This window comes from Coccomyxa subellipsoidea (genome assembly GCF_000258705.1).
Source record: "Coccomyxa subellipsoidea C-169, whole genome shotgun sequence".
In the NCBI taxonomy this organism is placed as follows: Eukaryota; Viridiplantae; Chlorophyta; class Trebouxiophyceae; family Coccomyxaceae; genus Coccomyxa; species Coccomyxa subellipsoidea.
The window spans coordinates 309,735-320,336 of record NW_005178042.1 but is presented as its reverse complement, the minus strand read 5'-3'; the positions used below and the strand labels follow the sequence as shown (position 1 = coordinate 320,336).

Genomic DNA, 10,602 nt, shown 5'->3' with positions numbered 1-10,602 from the left:
GGCAGAACAGCTCGCCTTGTCCTTTCGGACGCACGTGCCGCACCGATGACGCCTCACAACGTCATCGATGGAAGAGAGAAGCCGGGACAAGCGCAGGAATTGGAGGTGTGATGAAATATTGTAAAAGATTCTGAACAGCACAATCTGATCGTGGCGCCGTTGTCGTTTGGGGTGGCATTGCAACTTCCTGTACCACTGAGCAATTCTCTCTGCTTCAAAGTCGTCGCAGTTATAGATACATGAAATGGGAAAATTAATGATGGCGATGCAGAAGTTTTGATGTGTCCAAAAGTTGCAGAGTGGCACGAAGGTGCACTATACCAGTGGACATTGACCAATCTGCACACAGAGCCCTGAGAAAGACCGGAACGAACATTCTACAATAGTTCTATCATGCCAAAACGAACCACACTCACCTACTCCAGCGAGGATGCACCGGAAGTAGCTGGAGATCAGCTGCACGTGTACTACTGCAAATACTCTGGCAGACATGTCCTCACCACGAATTGTAACCTCAGCAGAGCTCCAAAACGCAGGTTTACAATTTTCGTTTGTACTCTCAGCAAAGGTATCAATTTGGATCACTCTGCATTCCCTACTGACTTCTTGTGAAGGTCTGAAGCAAGCAACTGTTGTTTTACTTGCAGAACGGATGGCTCAACAGTACTGGACACAGCAGCATACACCTACAAGCTGTACACGGTGGACGGCGGAATAAAAGTGTTGAAAAGAAAGAGTGGCGAAATAGAGAAGCAGTACCGGCAGAATGCCGGCAAGCTCCCCATAGCTTACAGGTGAGACACCTGCTGGTCAATGATGAAGCCATTTTCACAGCAATCCTGTATAAACCCTCAAGTCCTGGGTCTGTGGTCGTGCAGGCTTGAAAGAAGCACACAGATCACAGTTGCAATCTGATATGTCTCCGGGCACAGTTGGTTTCCTCGGAGGAACTGCAGCAAATGTATGGACATGCATTGCAAGCACGAATTTGCGTGCCCAGTGATTAAGAGGGCATGCTTCATGTTGTGCAGGTCTGAGCCGGAGGGGCGCTTTCTCTACTTGCTCAAGGACTCAGTGACAGCGCAGTCACTGCTGGATGGCGAGCGCGGGGGCAGGGACAAGCCGCCGGTGCCGCCATGCATCCTGCCCATCGACAACAACACCACCCAGATCTCCCTGGAGATTGACGACAGGTCGCCGCCTTTTCCCCCTTCCCCACCGAGTTGTTACCTCCTTTGGCTCGCATGCAAACTTTTCTACTGTGGGACCCAGCTGACTGATGGTTGCGTTGGCCTCATGTTGCATCCGCTGAATCCCATGGCTTGATTTCCCTGTCAGTGCTAGCAGAATTTACCTAGTTTAATGACAATTGCTTTGTCTTGCACTGGCATTTTGCGAGCGCCCTGTGCAACTGGTAGATGTGCGTCTGTTTATCAGCAAGGCCTCACATGCAGCTCGCTGTATGTGCGCAGGGCGGACAGGCCGGAGATCATCAAGGTGTCAGCAGACGCGGTGCGGATAGCGATCACTCACGGCATCGCGCACGAGGCGGCCGGAGAGGAGGCGTTGGATTTCATGCGCAGCGTGCTTGGAGTGCGGCTGGGACAGCTGTCGCTGATGCGGGGGGAGAGCACGCGGCACAAGCTCGTGCTGGTGAAGGATCTGGCGCCGGCGGTCGCCTTTGACAAGCTGCAGGCGCAGCTGAACAAGCAGAAGGCGCTTTGAGGGACTGATGCAGTGCACCTGAGTCGTTTGGAACAGCACAGGAGGAACGTTGCTGGTGGTACCGATACTCAATGCCCAGCAGCATGCATGTCGCTGCGCTGCTGTTTGGTCACGTTCCATTCTGTTTTGAACAGCCTGCAGAGTCGGCTGTCCACTGCACATGACACCTGACAACCTGTTGTTTGGCAAGCTTTTGACATCATTCAAGTGAAGAGTATCCCTTTCTCTGCCGTTGCTTGATACATGGCAGTAGGGCTGGTAAATGGCAAGAGACACTCCAGTATACAATTTGGGACACATGTACATATTGTGCATGGGTGGATCTGAATAGGAATCCTTCCAATTTAATTTTCTCACCAAATGAGCAGAGGGTTGGCACAAGGTAAGGAAACATTGCATATGTACCGCAGGTCTTGAAGAATCACATTTGGATTACAGTAATGTCCTCTAGAAATCTGTTCACAGCAGCCCCACTAGTGCACTGCGCCTGGCCATCTCGGAGATACTTCAAGTTTAAAAATAAAAAGTTGCAGCTGTGCACTGCATGCTGTGGTCCCCTCTGTTTGCTGCCCATGCACTGACCGGATGTTCGTCTGAGTGTCACAGGTAAACAGCTAATTAGATATATCGATAGCTATCTATAGATATAGTTTAGGCTGTCATAGAAACGCTGCTGCAATGCACGTAAGCCTAATCTGGCTTGGATAGGCGTGTAATAATAATAATAATAATAGTTTATAAATCTTCAACCATTTCAAATTACATCAGCCGCGAATTGGAGACCCTGGTTGGCATGCCTCTGTGTAATAACAACGTTGCACAATTAGGGTAAATATTAGCGTCTTGAAAACACTGCTTTTCAGATCTATCCTGTCCTAAAGCTTTGTGTTCCCAGACCCTCATCACCACACAGATCTGCGCTACCTCATAGCAAAAACCAGGTGTTTTAAGGTTTGCACCCTCAATTTCGTCCCTGCTACCTACTGCAGATGTTCAACATCACCAGGCATTCATGCAGCTGTACACAGCTTCTTCAAATCACGCCTGGCTCTTGTTTGAAGTGACGCATCATCTCAAAACTCAAATCAGCATCTGAAACGGTCCCTGACAAAGAGGTCCTACTCTCATGGCGTCTGCCCAACCCCATGCATTCATACTCATGCCCATTTGAGCACTATGCTCTCCTGCAGGGCGGACATGCTCCAGTCAATCTGCTTGAAGCTAGTATCTAGTGCTGATGTCACATGTTGGCATCTCTATCTATGCAGCAGTCACAGCAGCGGCTCCTTGAACCAATTTCCGAGGTAGAAAGGCCGTCAAATTTGGCAACTCCCGCACCATGGGACTCCCTTGCCCGCTCAAGCACTTTGTGTCCCGTATTACCCACACCTGCACAGCACAGATTTTACACCTTCAAAACAAATCAATCGCCTTCTGGACACACTTGCGGCGTCTGCGCCTTTGAACACAACAGTACGGTACCACTTGATTTCGTAGTGCACCAGGTGAAGTCTGCAGCCCAGCGTTGCAGCATGCGGTGCAAAGCTGACTGACTGGAAGAGTCAGACAGCCAGCCACGAGAGTGTGCAACTCAGCGAAGGAGATATGCAGACATCAAAGCAGCGCTAGCGCCAGGGAGATGCGAGGAAGGGCTGCCTCGCGACTGCACTTCATGCAGCAACAATGCAATGATCTCCCGGCCCAGCAGCACTATGACCACATTGCAGCTACGCATACAATCGTCATAAAAATTGCGAAAAAAGGGCGCACCTCATCAGAAATTACGGGCTGAGCGTCCTGATTTCGGTGCCACTGCCACAGCGCATGCGTGGCATTCTTCAGCTCAAACACCCCGTGGCCATAGCTGGCCTCCCGATACGCCGAGTGCCCCGGCTGGGGGTCGTCGTAGGTTTCTGCCAAACCCTCCCGGTTCCCCCCGTCCCCGATGACTATGTACGCCGGACCGCACTCATGCCTCTCGCCCCTGCAGACAGACTCTGTTTAAGTGAGAATGCGGAGGGGCACAACTCGTTGAGTTTTCAAGGATGTCCACATATGTTGCCAGCAATCACCAATTGGATGCTGGCAGTCCTCCGCAGCGCTTGCCAGAACTTCAGGAGAGCTCCTGGGTGCTCAAATTCTGACTGCTCAAGCAACAACCACACTGAAACGGCAAATGGATAGGAGTAGTCAGCATCTCCTGACACCTCACGTGCATCTGTCTCACATTGCAGGAGAGTGTGTGCCTAGAAGAGCCCTTGCAAATTTCCACCGAGACCGCCTGAGTGGATTTTCTTGCAAATTGGGCGGGAAGCAAACAGGCTGCGCTTACTTGTAGGTGCGGTGGAACCGCTCGTAGGCATGCACGTGGCCGGCAAAAACAGCATCAACGCCATTCTGGAACAGCACCTCCTCCATTGCCTCCATCATGTCATCCACCTCGTGCTGATGCGCCTGGTTGCTGTTGTACCTGCGCAGGAGAAGATCAACCGTTCCATCAGAATGAGTGCCATGTCCTGGATCTCCTTCATGACTCGCCATGAGCTAGCCAGGACTGTCCTTGCACCCTCTGCCTATCATGCCAGGTGCCCGCACGCCCTAGCAGGTCAAAGCTGGCACCGGGGGGTCCAATGCATCATACAGATATAGGCTGCAGGAAAAGAAGAAAGAATGCTAAGGCTACAGGTCTTAAGGCAGGGTGAGGGAGTCACAGGAAAAGTACTGGCATTATAACATGATGAAAGACAACATTAGCTGATGCCCTGACGGCTTCTCTCCATTGCTGTGGCCATTCAGAGAAGAGGAGACAGCCATTAGGCACAACGCAAACCTAGAGCTTGAAAAGTCCATGCCCGCATTAAGAACAAGCACAAACCATGAGACTCAAAGACACGCTATGATAGCATTCACAAGATAGCAGAGGGATGTCAAGGGATGCGCACCAGGGGGCATGCATGCCCACGATGACCCAGGGGGTGCGCCCCCGATCCACCCCAGCCAGATCCTGCACCAGCCACTCGTACTGCTCCGACTCCTCCCCATACTCCACATAGCACCCCAGCATCACCACATGCGCCCCCGCCACCTGCAGCAAATAAAAAGGCAGCACTTTGTTCCTCAGATTTCCAGCTGACAAGATCCAGGCATCATGCAGGTGCCATCTACAATTTGGCATGTGAAGACTGCGTGATGTGCAGCGCCAAATGGCCAGGCGACAGTCCAAAAAGATGGAAGGGCGTTCAGGTCCTTTCACCGGCATCCTGCAACTTCGAGTGCATTATAATCCCTCTGAGTATGCTCTTCCTCTCGGCCTTCTCAAGGGTGATGCATGTGTGAGGCGAATCCCTCCCAGGCCGTGACAAAACAGCAGCTGCACATGCAAGCTGCGCACCCAGCAAGCACTCCGGCCTTGCTGTCAACCAACAACCACAAGGGCTTCGGCCTCACAAACTCAACAGTCCGTAAGATTGCAGAGCAGAAGAGCAGACACAGGGTGCCAAATTTCAGTGTGCAGTCAATGAGGCACCGGAAAGGCTCAAGTCAGATAGATCAGCGCACCTCATAGGAATAGTAGAAAGGCGAGTAGGAGCGGCTCTCCTTGGATGGAAACCAGTAGCGCGTCTCATATGCCAAGAAGCCAGGCTTCCCATTCGCCACCTGTCCACGTAATATTTTGGCTCAAATGTTGCTTTGAATTGCCTCTTGGAAGCTGCGCAAGTGCATGTGCATGGCTTCACAGACAATTCCTGACACATTGCTAGCAGCATACGATAATTCCAGCTTGTAATCGGCTAGAGCAGGCCTCATATAAGCAAGGGCCAATTGCTGTGCTTGATGTGTGGTGGCATGTTCCTGGTTGGCAAGGGGAGCGGACCAACAGAGAGGGGTGGTGTCCTGCAAAACGCACCTCCAGCTCATGATTCCCTTCGATCACGGCCCAGGCAAAGCGCGATGTGTGAGGTGCCACTAGACGCCCATATGTGTCCCACCTGGCACATTCCAAAATTCAATTCAGTTCAAGTTTCTGTTGAGTTCATATCACTTCAGAGCCAAATTAGACGCTGGGCTTCAAACACTACATGAATTGTGCAAAGCTATCTCATGCAACATCCTTTCAACCCTGCTGCGTTTACTTGCTTACCATTGCAATGGGCAGTCACAAGAGCTACCGAAATGTTGCCGGCCTCACCTGGGCTGGTAGCCATCTGCGTAAGACAGGTCCCCCACGTTGATGACTGAGTCCGGGTTACTCGCCGTTAGGTGATCCAGCGTCTGCGCTGAATTCTCCGTCTGGCCCAGGTCCCCAATCAGGCCCAACCTGCACACAGCGATGCAATGGCCATTAGTCATGACAAAGGCGATAGCCTGAACCTCATTGAACATCTGATCCGAGGAAAGCTACCCTGCTAATCAGTGCCAACGTGTTGGCTTCCTGCATTGCTGGGCAGAGCCACGTTCCTCTAGTCTGAGAAAAGCAATGCAGTCATGTCATGTTCCAATCAAGGAACACTGCCAGAGAGGCAGGAGGTTTCTGTGAAGGGGAAGCTGCACCTGTAGGGGAAGCTCTTGGGCCCGGTAAGGGGAGGAGTGCGGAAGCTGAATTCAGGGCTCATGCCGAGCTCCGGGTCGCCGCAGGTATAGTAATAGGTAGTGTCCGGCAGCAGAGGCCCCTCTGGGCCAGCCCCCAGCACCACATGGTGCAGCGCCCCCGACACGTAGTCATCCTGCAGTCACCAAAAGCAAAGCTCTCAATCGAACCAAAGGAACAGCTTCTCCTTAAGCCACTGCCTCTGCGAGCAGACAATCGCGCTGTTGTGCTTCTGCAAAGTCAAGACATGGCTCAATGAGCGGTGCTAGGCATACAATAGAAGCATGATCCCAGACAGCGCTCCAATGGACCTGCTGTGCTCCATTGTGCTTCATTCGGATGCTGGATTTGAAGAAGTAGACAGCAGTCATAGGAGGTGGTAGAAGGGAAGCCATTGTGTGCCCTCACCGCTTCATAGCAGGTGTTGTTGCCGGCTGTTGCCCTGGTGTACTGCCCAGGGGAGGCTCCAAACCTGACCACGCTGTTGCTCAGGCCAGCAAGGTAGTCACAGGGGTGATCCTTTCGCTTCTTCTTTTTTTTCTTGTGGTGCTTGTGTTTATGCCTCTCCAGGCCTGCATCCCCCTCTGCCCCCGCTGCTTTTTCCCCTGACTGACCCAACAGATCACCCATCGCATCTGCATCGCTGTCCTTTTCCCATTCACAGGCTGCTGCAAGCCGCTGCTGGAAGGCTGGAGCCATGAAAGGGTCGTCCTGTGAAGAAAATGTGACTGATCAGCTGGGGTAGTGGTACATGCAGGTGACGCACAGCATTTCTGTTGCCTTCGCAAGGCTGTAAGGTCTGCATGCGATATGGGAGGCCCGCCACTCAAGGATGCTGCATACATAGCTCTGCCTAAGAAGTGGGCTCCAAGTCTAAACAGCTTCCACAGCACCACTGGGCTGATTGCCTTCAAAGTGAAAATGCACAATTATTGCTATTGAGAATGCAAGGTGCTCCAAGCTTGCCCGACGTCACGAGACAATTTTGGGCTCATGAAAGGGTGCACCTCAATATGGAGCTTGTCAATAATCTGGAAAGGAACTGCCAGTGAAAAATGCATATGTTACTTGCTCAAATTACTCCGCATTCCTATATTGCAATGTATACTAAATTCTTGACCACTTCAGATCTCAGCCTCTCAAACAAGGCTACGACAGCTGCAACCCACAACTTGGTGTGCAGGCGCTGGGATGTGCCTGCGATGAGTTGTACAAACAGTTATACATGAAACTATTTGTTCACCTGGGGATATGTCAGCCAGCTGACAGCCATCGCTCCAGGACCAGCCAATGTCAGATGGACCTGCTCTGGCACGTGTGGAGAAAGTCCGGGATCGCGAGACAGCCGATCATGGTTCAGGGGCAGCAGTGGGCTAGCTGGGGGTCTCTGGTATTGTGTCACTGTGACGCCATCTTGTGCCAGTGCTGAGATAGCGCCTACAAGGAGCAGGACCGGCAATGCCGCCAAGCACCCCATTTGGCCTTGCGTTTACCGCTCACTTTCGGCTTCACTCATGTCCTAAAATTCATGCGGTGTCTGGATCGTCACCACAGGCTTTTTCCAGGGCGTCTTCGGGCGAAAATGATGATGGGGAAGCGTGGAAGGCATATTCCCTTCTCAGGGCTGCCATGCAATGCCACGTGATGCGCATCACGGACTTTCTTGGATCACAGTTCTTACATTTCGTGAATTCTGCCACGCCCCTGAATGCCGGAACGCAATTTCGGATTTGCATCTGAGTTGATTGTCTATGTTATAGGTGTGGGATTCTAGAACTGGCTCATAAAGTGTGTCTGATCAACAGCACTGAATTGATCTGGTTGTTCACCTACATTTGTACCAACATGAGGAAGATTCCATTGTTCTGAGGTTACACCATTCATAAACTGTCATTTGAATGAGAACATCGATTGTAGCCTCTTTGCGCAAGCAACTTCGTGAACCTATGTGTCCAGTGGGCAGGTTTTGTCCCTCGGGCGTTAGCAACCCACTCGCATGGAATCTGGCAGACTTGTCAGACTGGTTCAGTAAGGTGCAAACGAGGTACCAGTCTTCTAGAGCACCCCTGCAGCAGCCAGTGGGTTGGGTAGACTACAGGCCCGGAAGCAGCCTTGAAAGCCTCAGCCCCTCCAGATCATTAACAGATACAGCAGCAAAGGACTCTCTACAGCCCTTTGCCATCAGAGGCGCCATGCAGGAAGGCTGGCCTGCGTTGCACTGGACACCCCAAGACTTGCTGGGCACATGTGGCGATCTTGAGGTCCCTGTGGAGGTGTCGTCTGGGGGAGGCGATTATAGGGATATGTACAATAACGCCACTCCCAAGCCAGGCCGCAGCTTTGAGGCTGGCGTGCCTGTGCCTCTTTCACTGCTGCTGCAATCTATGCAGGACTCTGAGGTATGGAATCCCTCACCTTGGCCGCCTTACCTAATCTGTGCCAATGCTTCGGTATAAAGAAGCGAAGGTTTTGGCACCGGCATGGATGCTTCATCAACAAGCTGGTCAGGGTATCATGCAGATTTGCCCATTGTCTCAAGGGGTTCTGGCTCCAGAGGGCCCAACAGTTCCTGGACTTTCAGTGCAGGAGCTGCCTGGTGAGAACGGAGAACAGCAAAAGTTGCAGCTGTATTTAGCGCAGAGGGACGTTTTGGGGGTTTTGCCTGATCTGGCTGCTGCAATTCCCCCGGCGCCACCGTTTCCGGGGGTGGCGGAGCGATTGCACCAGCGCTCGATTTGGCTCGGCTGCCGGGGGACTCAGACCCCCCTGCACCGAGACCCCTACCACAACCTCTTCTGCCAGGCATGCCCCCAGGACCCTCAACCTTTGGACAGCTATCAAACTTTGATGATGAAAGTATTCCTGTTCAGCGCACCGACCCGTGCAAAACGTGCTCCTCCATTTGCGCAAGCTGGATGCATACTGATGTGATGATTGCATGGTGCCTTTGTTGAGGTCAGAGCGTCTCCAGACAACCATCCATTGGCCCTTGCAAATCGACGTTTCTGGCGTCTTCATCCTCTTTGGCTGCTGTCAAGCAAAGCCTGTTAAGCATGTAGCAGATCACTCCACTGAAGCCTGTACTTTGCTGTGCAGGTAAGGGGCAGCAAGACTCTCCGGCTATATGGCCCGGAGCACTCGCAGAGCCTCTACCCCTTCAGCAACCCATTCCTCAGAAACACATCCCAGGTGAGAAAATGGCCGCCGGATTAAGGAATTTAGGGCATGCAGCAGTCCAGCATGCAGTGACACGGGGGTGTGCTTGATTAATCAGATGGAAACTTTTGAAGGCAGAATTGTGCATAGCAGATGCATAGGAAATGCCTGACTTTATGTTGTGTTCCCTGTGCAGGTAAATGTGCTCTCGCCAGACTTGGAGCAACACCCGAACTTTGCAGATGTGCCTCACATAGAGTGCACCCTGCAGCCAGGAGAGATGCTGTACATACCGAAAAAATGGTGGCACTTTGTGTGGGCTCAAACTGCCAGCCTATCAATCTCCTACTGGTGGACTGCAGCTGCGTTACCCTAAGACACCTGCCCGGCTGTGTGTCATAAGTACAGATGCGTCGTGTGCCTTTCGCAATGGTTCTTCCGGTATTGGAATTGGTCTGTATTTATGGTACACAATCATGGCCCGAGGGACTGCCGTTAAGATTATAGATTTAAATGGCACTGGAAAATATGAGATGGGGAACCTCTGTTACAGACATCAAATATTTGCCACATTTCAATGCCAACCCATTCTTAATCAACATTGATATGCATTTTCATGAGGATGCTACCTCGATTTTGACAAATGAATGAAACACATCAATCACTGGATTTGCTTTGTGGCATGCATGCATGCATGCATGCCAATATACCAGAGGCCAGCTTGAACTCTTCAAGCTTCCCCTGCCCTACCTATCTCACTCAAATACTGCTGCGGTGCCTCTCAATTACCAATGAAAGAAACCCCACCAAGACTTGAGGGGCCAGCACGGCATCAGGGGGCAAGCATTACTGCTCAACACACATTGAAGTTCACTGGCGAAGTTTGCAGACTGTCACGTAACAACCATGATCTATGCCACAAACAATTGGAGTGTAGCATGTGCGTATTCCCACAACCTTGACATTTGTCACTATCAACCACAACTTATTCCTTGCAGCAGCCTCACGGCTTACTTACCCTCCAACTCAGTGTCTCTCGCCATCATGATTGATGTGCACGCAGCATGCACGGCTCTTTTGCGTCTAGATCTGCCAAATTTCTGTATTGAGACACCAAGAGGGTATCCTTGAGG

The 10,602-nt window shown here is 51.7% G+C and overlaps 3 protein-coding genes across 3 annotated transcripts; 2 read left to right on the top strand and 1 right to left on the bottom strand.

Moving 5' to 3' along the window:
• Nucleotides 1–393: 393 nt before the first annotated feature.
• On the top strand, nucleotides 394–1,725 carry COCSUDRAFT_11640 (hypothetical protein; the record flags this gene model as incomplete). Its single annotated transcript, XM_005651584.1, has 4 exons — nucleotides 394–536; nucleotides 648–794; nucleotides 1,032–1,193; nucleotides 1,473–1,725. The coding sequence occupies 4 exons, from the start codon at nucleotides 394–396 to the stop codon at nucleotides 1,723–1,725; spliced, it is 705 nt and encodes a 234-aa protein (XP_005651641.1).
• Nucleotides 1,726–3,435: 1,710 nt separating this feature from the next.
• COCSUDRAFT_11624 (Metallo-dependent phosphatase) lies at nucleotides 3,436–7,790 on the bottom strand (the record flags this gene model as incomplete). Its single annotated transcript, XM_005651583.1, has 9 exons — nucleotides 3,436–3,709; nucleotides 4,058–4,195; nucleotides 4,668–4,810; nucleotides 5,284–5,402; nucleotides 5,629–5,714; nucleotides 5,915–6,043; nucleotides 6,277–6,449; nucleotides 6,722–6,794; nucleotides 7,546–7,790. The coding sequence occupies 9 exons, from the start codon at nucleotides 7,788–7,790 to the stop codon at nucleotides 3,436–3,438; spliced, it is 1,380 nt and encodes a 459-aa protein (XP_005651640.1).
• Nucleotides 7,791–10,004: 2,214 nt separating this feature from the next.
• On the top strand, nucleotides 10,005–10,506 carry COCSUDRAFT_31923 (hypothetical protein). Its single transcript, XM_005651582.1, has one exon. It carries the CDS (start codon nucleotides 10,261–10,263, stop codon nucleotides 10,429–10,431), a length of 171 nt encoding a protein of 56 aa, XP_005651639.1. The 5' UTR covers nucleotides 10,005–10,260; the 3' UTR covers nucleotides 10,432–10,506.
• Nucleotides 10,507–10,602: the final 96 nt, after the last annotated feature.

Coding starts and splice junctions, on each gene's coding strand:
- COCSUDRAFT_31923 (XM_005651582.1), top strand. CDS start 10,261: ATGAAAGAAACCCCACCAAGACTTGAGGGGCCAGCACGGCATCAGGGG.